This window comes from Fundulus heteroclitus, chromosome 22, assembly GCF_011125445.2.
Source record: "Fundulus heteroclitus isolate FHET01 chromosome 22, MU-UCD_Fhet_4.1, whole genome shotgun sequence".
NCBI classification, from domain to species: Eukaryota; Metazoa; Chordata; class Actinopteri; order Cyprinodontiformes; family Fundulidae; genus Fundulus; species Fundulus heteroclitus.
In genome coordinates this window covers 28,233,880-28,243,975 of record NC_046382.1, presented here as the reverse complement: position 1 = coordinate 28,243,975, position 10,096 = coordinate 28,233,880, and the positions used below count along the sequence as shown (strand labels likewise).

Here is a 10,096-nt window from a genome sequence, read left to right as displayed (position 1 = left end):
AGTGTGTTCAGCTGCACATGTGCGTTCCAATTAGAGGAACATGTCAAACGCGATTCACTTCACTTTCTGACATGTTTCTAATCATGTTTCCTGAATTAGCGACCTTTTCTTGTTTGAGAGGGAGAAACATGATAAAGATGCTCAGAGGGCTGTGATGTCATGCTCCTGACTATAATCGATGTGTGCATGTTACCTAATGAGATTACATTTCTCTTATGTCGTTATTATGACTTACAAGTGTTGATAAAACCATAATATGGATTGTCTAAATTACAAATGAGATCCAAGAAGCAATCCAACCACACCCACTGTTTGAGTCGTACAAATGTGTTTCTGAAACAAGACGTTTCAGGCATCATAACATCCAATAACCCCAACTCTTTTTGAATACCAAAGAAAACTTTTTTTACCCATCTGACAAAAAAGAAATGAATAAAGTTACCACTTTTGTTCTAAAAGAGGGTCACATAGATATATTACACCAAATCCTGGAGAGAAAAAATATTTGACTGGAACACATTTTAATCTTAGTTTTAATCTTAGTTTAGCGGAACTCAGCTCAATGCAAAAATATAATCCTGCTCCCAGACAAATTGGCCAAGCATGGCCACATGTGGAGATGAGAGGAGGGGGTTGTAGCTGTGGTCAGGAGGAGCGAAAGTGACAGCTAGCTTAATTTAACATATTGAAACATGGAGAGGGACCAGAGTGACCCTGGTGGTTTCGCTAACCTTTTGGGGTTGAGGGTTTTTGCAACCCCATTGTCACCAGATGTTGAGGATGAATACTGATAATACTCGGTGTCCTGACTGAGTTCAAGTCGCTGGCTTAAGGCACTGACTTAATGATGCTCAAACCTGGCCCTCCCAAGGCAGTGGGAGACAGAATGGATCCAGTTTCTGAGCTGATGTTAGCAGCATTATTGCTAACATGGGCTAACGTTCAAAGTCGTAGAACACAAAACAAAACTAAATGCTAGCCAAAAAAAAAACGCTGCTGATAATGGCTCACAATTCCAGATTCGCCACAGGGGTGTGGGTGTGAGTGAGATGGTTTCATACTCGAACATGGGGCTGTGACGTAAACATCGACCAAGCTGTACCGTTTGTAACCAACAGGAAAAATCAACTGCAGTAGCCACCCTCCAACCTACAGGGGTTAGCAGTAAGACCGTTTTAGCCCATATAAATTCATGGTAAAATGTCGAAATTTGCACTGTAACATTAATAGACAGGCCCTATTTATAATGTTTATAATGTTTATATGCAAAAAAAGTTGACTTAAGGTTCAGCTACCCTGTAGTTTACATCTCTCTTCTCTCTCTCTCTCTCTCTCTCTCTCTCTCTCTCTATTTCTATATATATATATATATATATATATATATATATATATATATATATATATATATATATATATATATATATATATCCATCCATCCATTTTCCAACACGCCTAATCACTCATGGGGTCGTGGGTCTATATATAAATATATATATATATATATATATATATATATATATATATATATATATATATATATATATATATATGCTTGCCTTGAAATTTCTTTATGATCTACTTTTTATAACAATAATGTCCAACAAATGTTACATTTTGGTAACAACGTTGTCAAACATTGTCAGAGAACATCCTCCTCATTTTTTCCATAGTTTCATGTTTTACCCATTTAATCATTTGATTCAAATGATTTGTTGAATGATCCCAGAGTAAAAATATGGTTAGTTGCAAACCATTTTCTTTACAATGAAGCAACATTAAGATGTACATGATTGATTATTGGTTGCATACAACCACAGTTTAAAATCTACTTTTACATTGCTGCTATTGCTATGGTTATAAATTAACATCAGTTTCCTTTATATATATAAACAATGAATTATTAATTTGTCTATCCTTCTATAAGCTATTATCTTGTTATCTCCCTGGCGGGATATTTTAGCAGACTGATGCCTTTAAGGTCTGTGTTTACAGAGGTCTAATGTGATTGTTCTCACCACCTACACACAAATTTGCATGCAATCTGTATATAGGGATTTAAAAATACATGAAGGAATGTGATTTAGTACACGGTTAGAGCCGGGGCTTTCAGTGCAGTCGGTTTTGTACCCCTTAAAGTCAGCCTGGCGGACCTCACAGCTGGAACATGGACAGGGCTACAGCCAACACCCTGCAAAGTACTCTTCTTATGCAATGCAACACACACACACACACACACACACACACACACACACACACACACACACACACACACACACACACACACACACACACACACCACACAAAGTTTTAACAGGGGAACTCTTATCTCCATTGAACAAACTCCTTGAGTGATGGAAATGTTCTCAGGATGTTATCTAGTCCTCTGTGGAAACGAGATAGCCAGACACCTTTATCACCACCCTCTGGAGGGTGTCTGACCACTATGGCAACAAGGACCATTCAGCTGCCAGGGGACCCCAGCCAACCGACTGGCAGAAAAAAAAAGCGCCCACAGACTGTGAGGATTTGAAGTGATTGAAAAAGATTAAAGAAAGTCTCCTGGTTTGAGTTTAAACTACCCATGGGAATCAACTCACAGACTATTTTGTACTTTGCTATTTGAAGGTTTAACCCTTTAAAGCCAGCTACTACAAACAGTCAGAAAATGTAGATTTTTTTTTTCCGTCATTGTTGTTACAATGAACGGTCTCTTTTGAAAATTCAAATGGATTTCTCCGTTTTCAGTATCATCGTTGATACAATAGACATTTATGTTTGTGTCTACGATTTCCCCAACCAAATAGATCATTTTTTGTGTGCCTAAATCCACACAAAAATACAGGTTAAAAACTTTTACCATGATACAGTTAACTCAAGTAGAGATAACTAAAAACATGTCTGAAAAATAATGTCTCTTCTAAAGGGTTAGATTAAACAGCAAACATACAGCGCCAAGAAAAGGTATTTGTCGCACTTCTACAAAACCTTTATCTATTTTTTCAGCCACTTAGAGGTGCATTTGCTGGTATGCTTTTGATATTTTTTCTGCTGCGTCACTCAAGAAGGCATAAAAACATGAACTGATAACTAGACGTTCTTCTTTAGGATGTTCTGAATTAATGGTTGCATCAGTGCAACTGTGCCAGGTTTCATAGCACCAAAGCAGCCACAGACCATCATACTACCACCATACTGCAATCCGCTGGGGTTTCTTAGGTAGGAAACCTCAAGACCAACCTGTCTGTATGATTTGATTGAATTTGACTTTGCAAAGTGCCTTGAGATGACGTGTTGTGAATTGGCGCTGTATAAATAAAACTAAATCAAATTGAATTCTACTAGTCAGGCAGTAATCAGGCTTGGATGTAGCTAGTAAAAGGCAACTTATCCTTTCAGAAAAAAGTGTGATTAATAAGAATGAATTCATGATTTAACAAAAACACATACCAAGTTTTTACACAGGGCCAGGTTGGTTTAGATAGCTTATTTTTCAGTTAATAGTTTGAAAACTACTTTACTCGGGTTATATGATGCATATTCTATGGCAGACTTTGTTTTGATGATCTGAAACATCTAAGTGTGACAGACAAAAAAAAAAGAAAAAAAAGAATAAGAAATCTATAAGTGAGCAAATACTTTATTCATATCATTGTAAGTAAGTTTGAGGATCTGACACCTCATTAAAAAAAGGCACGAGCAGCACAGGAAATGAAAAAAATAACTTATTTGTAATTGACAGAACAATAAAGAATAACCAGTAAATCTCCAGTCCAATTCTGTCTTCAAGTCCTATCATTAATGAATATGTGGATAAAGCGCACAACCTAAATCTGTCATATTTGAAACAAGTAATTCTGCTGCGTACAACAGAGTATGTCAAAACGGCACAGCAGCCTCTCTGAGAGGAACACACACTCACACACACACAATGCGCCATGGCAACACAAATCTTCTTTCTGTTGGTGTTATTTTGACTGTCTGGCAAATCCACCTCTTGTTTTCAAAGCTTTTTTTCTTTCTTTCCCTCTAACAGGTGCAAAACCTCTCTACTCAGCACATCAAAGAGGCACATGCACCTGTGAATAAATCACAGCAAATGGGAAGAATCCAGTGAAGAGCCTCCCAACACCAAAGAGCTAGTATTCAGAGTGCCTGATTTAATATTTATGAGGTACAAGCCTTTGGTGGTTGAATGCTTGTTTACTGAGATCTGTCTTTTGTCCTTGGAAGGAGGTTTGATATTCCACCAAGTAACTGTATTTACATATACTTGTGGTTTCTGCCTCTGGATAACATTTTACGCACACACGCACACATACGCTTCTCCGAGAACACGCGGCATGCTGGTCCTTATTGACACAATGTTTCAGCATGCTCTCCAAAGACCTCTCCTTCCCCCGAGATATATTAAAAGCCCTGCTGTTATTCTGACAAGGCTACAGACTTTTTTTTTAGTAAGATTTGTTAGACTTCTGTGTCGAGAAGTAGTTCACGTTCTATCCATTCTGATAGAACATTTTCTGTCCGGTTTATAAAAGTGCCTTGCAAAGGTATTTTTTTTATTAATTTATTACATTTGTCAATCTTACTGCCACAAATGTTTCTGGATTTTGTTGGGATTCTATGTGATAGACCATCACAAAGTACTGCATAATTAAGTTCAAGAAAAAAAAAGTTTTGTATCGCACTCTCTTTATTTTGATTCTTCTAAAATAAGATTCAGTGCAAGCAATTGACTTCAGAAGTCACCTAATTTCTAAATCAAGTTCACCAATGTCAATGTGTAACTTAATTTCACTGTAAATACAGCTGTTTTCTGAATGCCTTGGGATTCCTTAGAGAACGTTATGAAAAAAACAGCTTGATGAAGAAACACGCCGGACAGGTCGGAGATAATGTTGTGAATATGTTTAAAGCAGGTTATAAACTAATAAAGAAGAAGAAATGTATGGCTCAAAGTAAGCAATTAAAAAATCCTCTTTGCAGTTTCCCACAAGCCAGTATGGTTACATAATGACAATAAAGACTGTTTGTTATGTAGCCATTGTACTTTTCCTGTAGCTGTGCAACTGCATCTAGAAACCAGTGTTTCGCTGTGATGCAATTGAACAAAACTACACATTTTTTTTGTTCTTTTAAAGCAAAACAAACTTCTACAAGGTTAATCCTCTATGTGGATGAGCTAATTACATTAGCTACAAGAAAGCTGGTGAGAAAAGCCACTATCCCCAGTGAGCACTTAGGAGAAAGAAAGCAGCTGGTCATAGCATTCTCTAAAGAAAAGCCACCAGAGAGAGACTGGTCTCAGATACTCTCTACTGTTTTTTTTTTTTCTGTGCAGTTTTCTCTAACAACTCTCCCACACTTTCTCCCCTCTTGTGTGAGTGACAAACATATCCATCCATTTAATTCCCAAGGGGCAAACAAACCCATCCATTATTAAACAGACCTCATTTAGTTCACATGCTCAAATTTAATGTCGTCATGTTGATACACATTAAATTGAATTTGCTACATTCTTTTGATAATTATTTTCCGCACATTTTCTCTCCCAAAGCGGGCTCATTTCACAGAGGTTTGGTCTTTAGATTAGCCTCTCACGATGCTTGGCCAATCAAGCAACTCATGAAGCACAGCGCGCCGAACCATGACTTATGCATATCTGCTGCCCCCAACTGGCAGACCTGGAAACTACCACTATAACATTGTTAAAAATCAAACTGTAGAAAGGCAAAATTATAACACTTGGACTGTAATTTGACTCTTTCATGATCAACGTGGATTCATAAGTAATTAATAAATACTATAATGATATAGAGATACATTTTAAATTGTTGTGCAGAGGTTATTTAGAGCTACTATACAGCAACTTTTTAATGCATCCCTGCTCCAATACCCCCGAGTCAAATGACTGTATTCCTTCAGTATTTTATTCAGCTCTACAGAGGGCTGGTAACGAGCTATTTATTTGATTCAAGTGTGTTGGAGAAATGAGCCATCTGAAAGTTGTGGGATGATACCTCTCAAGGACTGAACTTGGGCACCCTTGCAGAAGGGGCAGCTGAATATTAAATTATGATGTTCAGTTGCCATTTCATCTCTTTCAGTGATAATTTAAGGGATGGTTACTGTATGTCTTAAGTCAGGAGAGGACAGCAATGTTATTTCTTCCCCTTCTCAAATGTATGCTCTTGTTGATGCCGTTACTTCCTCATTGCGTTTTGCATTAAACAACGTAGCCCTCTTGGAAAAAAGGTGATTATTCACAGGAAGCTGGCTCCCTGGTTTAATGCAGATCCACTTTCTTTGAAGCACGTTAGGAAATTGGAGAGACTATGGTGCTCCACACATCTACCTAATTTGGAAAAACAGCGTTGTTTAAAAAGAGCCTTCTCAAAGTTAGAGCAGCATATTTTTCATCGTTAATGGAGAATAAAAATATATAATTTTTAGAACAGTCGCCAAACTTACACAGTCATAACTCTGTTGATCTATTCATTCCCTCTGCTCGCAATAGTGACTCTATGGGATTCTTTATAAATAAAATAGATTCTATTAAAAATAAAATTGTTGGCATCCTCCCAAACTGGATTACTTCATCCTCAGTAAGTGAGGCAGTGTTGGAAGTATCTTTAGAACCTGATCACCAACCTTTTAGAAGTTGAGAGCTAATTCATCAGTACTGTGTCATACGAAGGGCTACCTGTACCGACCTTTGAACTAGAAGAGTCAGAACTTACCTTAACTTCATGTAATATTAACATGTTCTTATTGCATTTATCATGTTAAATCTATTTAAATACAAATATGGTTAAAAAGACAGACCAAACTAAATAAAATAACATTTTAGATGTAGCTCACTGGAGGGTTGTGCTGTATTTTGAACAGGTTTGAGGGCACTGCATATGGTCCTTGGGGGCTACCTGGCGGCCTCGGGCACCATGTTGGTGATCCCTGGTTTAGACCCAGTGGAGTGATCATATAGCATCTAGACATTTATAAATCTATGATTGTGATTGTGGCAGATGAACGCCACAAATTGTGCCTAGTTCTGCTCGAGATATCTTTGTGTTGAAGGGGAGTTTTCCTTCACGACATGGATGCTCAGGATGAGGGGTCGCTGATAAGTCAACCACTCAATGCAAGCAACTTTCCACTATTGCTAAATGCTCGTCCAGGAGGAGTGAATGCTGCAAATCAGTGACTTGAGAAAATTCGGTAAATTTCTTGAGAAAGAAAATGTTTTCTTATCACACAATAAACTGAAGTTGACTGCATTGTTTTATAACTAGGATGAAATTGGTATGCATGTAAGTTTCTTTGAATCTGTCTATGATTAGACTGAAGTGACTTTTTGTAAAGTGCCTCGAGGAAATATTTGCTGTTGATTAGTGCTATATAAATAAAATGAAATTAAAACTGAATTGGTAGTTGAAGCCTTTCTCAATAGTCAAGAATACAGTGTAACAACACATCCTTCCATTTATTCATTCATTGTAGAGACCCTCTAATTAATGCAGTAGCAGAGAGGTGGGGTAGACCCTTGACATGTCGCTAGTCCATCACAGGGCAATGCAGAGACACACAGAACAAACCACTATGCATGCACATACTCTTAAAGGCAATTTAGAGAGATCACTTAACCTAACAGTCTTGTTTTTGGACTCTGAAGAAGAACGAGTGTCTGCAGAGACCAATCACTTGCATAGGAAGAACTTACAAGCTCCTGGAAGAAACACCCCAAACCAAAATTTGAATCTAGGACCTTCTTGCTGCAAGGCAACAGTGCTAATAACTAAATCACCAAACAACCCAAAAAGGAGCATATTTTTAATAATTCACTTTTGTTACAAGAAGCCAGTCAAAATAATATTTGCCATTTATTTGGTGGTTATTCAGTGTTCCTTTAGGTTGATTCAAGTTTTGTTTTTTTTTTAGACTGAAGATTAACAACATGTAACAACAGTATCTTTCAGCCGTGAAATCTTTCTGCTTTAATTTTAGAATGAACAGAGGACACATTTAACCATTTGCCAGAAATGTAACGGTAAAGCCCTCAAACTACATTTAAAAAAAAAAAAAAAATCCAAATATAATTTTTTAAAATGTGTGTTAATTGCAATTACAGTATTGCACCATGTTGGCATATTTTTCCTTTTACCATCCTAAGTGTTGTTACAGAGTTACCACCTTTTACCACCTCAAGTATGTCATCAAGTGTCGTTGAAATAAAATCCATTGAATTTTTTTATTCCAGCCACCTAAACTTTTTAATTGTGCATTTATCTGTGTCCTTAATGTGGAAGTAAGTCAGGTCTTTGATGAATGGTTGGCAACTGCCAGCACCTCCATACTCTCTCGGATGTTGGATTTGTCTTGTCCAGACCACACAAACTGCTCCTCTGCTCTCCTCACGACAGCCTGGGCTGACCTTAATTTGTGGTTGTGAGGAAATCTCCTGGTCCAGTTTGGAACATTGATGGCCTCCACTGAAGTGAAGTCAGTTTGGTATGTAGAGAAGCTGCCTCTCGCTCCTTCAGTGGGGTTTTCAGCTGAATCGTGACAAAGGTGGAATTGAGATTTGCTCTGACAAAGATCATCAGGAAACTTCCTTCTTCCTACACCCTGATGTACACAGACAGAAAAGACATTAATGTGGTAAGGCTTTGAACATTTTTAATTGCATCCGTTATTTCCTGAAATTAAGTACATACTAACATCAGAGAAGACAGAGATGTCGCTTTTTGAGGCAAACTTGTTGTCATGACACGACACTGGATACTTTCTGGATTGCTGCAGAAAAGGGGGAAATCACCATCTAAAGCCATTAAAACCTTTGATTTTGTAAGTACAATAGTACAACAAAAACTTGAATTCCCTTAAGATTCCCTAAGATTATACTATTAAAACAGACCTGCTGAACTTTCCATTTAGGATAGCGCTCTAAGTGCAAATCTTCAGGCAACAACTTCTTAACCTCACTCAGCATAGCACCAGAGGTTGTACAAGCTTCACGAGACCTAGACTGACTTTCTGAACAATCTGGATGGACGAACTGGATAGACAGAGAAACAGATAAAATATAAATATGTTGTGCTTTTAAAGGAATGATGTAATGTGGTAATAATAAAATAATTCTCACCCATTGGCCACCATTGCCCACTGCAAAGTAACGTTTTCCACCTTTTATCATTTTGACACAGTTTGAGACCTCTGCTTGGGTTTTACCAGAACCAAACAAAGACATGTTGTCCAACTTAACAAATAAACTCTGGTACCATGGAAACCTGGAACAAGCAAGGTGTAATCTGAAACCAGATCACCATGGAGCTCTGGAACTGGAATTCTGACAGTAATGGTGTAACGGCTGGTACAATCTTCTCTCTAAAGTTTGAACAATTTACAACACTTTCCTGTAAAGCAACACATTAAAGCAGCCACACGTATCTAAACACATATTGAACTCTAAAGCAACATGTCAAATGTAACAGGTAGGATATCTGCAAACAGTTTATTATAAACATAAGAGTGTATTGAGGACATTTTATGACAATTCTTTTAAAAAGATACAAACTGCACACAGACAATTTTGTCAACTGTATTTTCATGCTAAACAATTAGTTCATGTTCAGATGCTCATGGTCTTTGCTGTAGCATATTATATTGTAAATTTGAGTATGTATCAAATTTTTTCTTCAATCCTTATTGCCATAATTATTTGCATTTTTTACTTCTAAAAACAAATGCATTTGAAGCACTTTAAGAATTTATATTTTAGTTATTTTATGGTTAGACTGTCTGGGAATAATTTTTATAACCCATGACTTCCTCTTTACCTGGGGAAGAAATATGATGGGACAATAGCCAAATTTTCTTCCTTGCTGCATCCAAAAAACATCTTTTGGGTAAAGACTCTTCAGCCAACGAGGAAGTGCGTCAGCGTTCGTCATGATAATTGCTGTCCGAATAGGGCAGTAAGTAGAAAAGGAGGTAGGAACAGCAGTCTGTATGCTTCCTCTCATAGCTCCTTTAGCAAAGAAACTTTGCAAGGTACCTTACCGGTGCTAAGGAACTATAAGGAATCCCACAATTTTAA

General features: G+C 37.3%; 1 protein-coding gene across 1 annotated transcript; it reads right to left on the bottom strand.

Annotated features, from left to right (window-relative positions):
* Positions 1–8,112: 8,112 nt before the first annotated feature.
* Positions 8,113–10,055, bottom strand: tex36 (testis expressed 36). Its single transcript, XM_036126810.1, has 4 exons — positions 9,143–10,055; positions 8,915–9,055; positions 8,719–8,793; positions 8,113–8,625 (listed from the first exon to the last, which is right to left on the bottom strand). Exons 1-4 carry the CDS (start codon positions 9,245–9,247, stop codon positions 8,311–8,313), a joined length of 636 nt encoding a protein of 211 aa, XP_035982703.1. The 5' UTR covers positions 9,248–10,055; the 3' UTR covers positions 8,113–8,310.
* Positions 10,056–10,096: the final 41 nt, after the last annotated feature.

Coding starts and splice junctions, on each gene's coding strand:
- tex36 (XM_036126810.1), bottom strand. CDS start 9,247: ATGTCTTTGTTTGGTTCTGGTAAAACCCAAGCAGAGGTCTCAAACTGT. Junction 9,056..9,142: donor TGGGCAATGGTGGCCAATGG/GTGAGAATTATT, acceptor CTGTCTATCCAG/TTCGTCCATCCAGATTGTTC. Junction 8,626..8,718: donor ACATCTCTGTCTTCTCTGAT/GTTAGTATGTAC, acceptor TGTGTACATCAG/GGTGTAGGAAGAAGGAAGTT.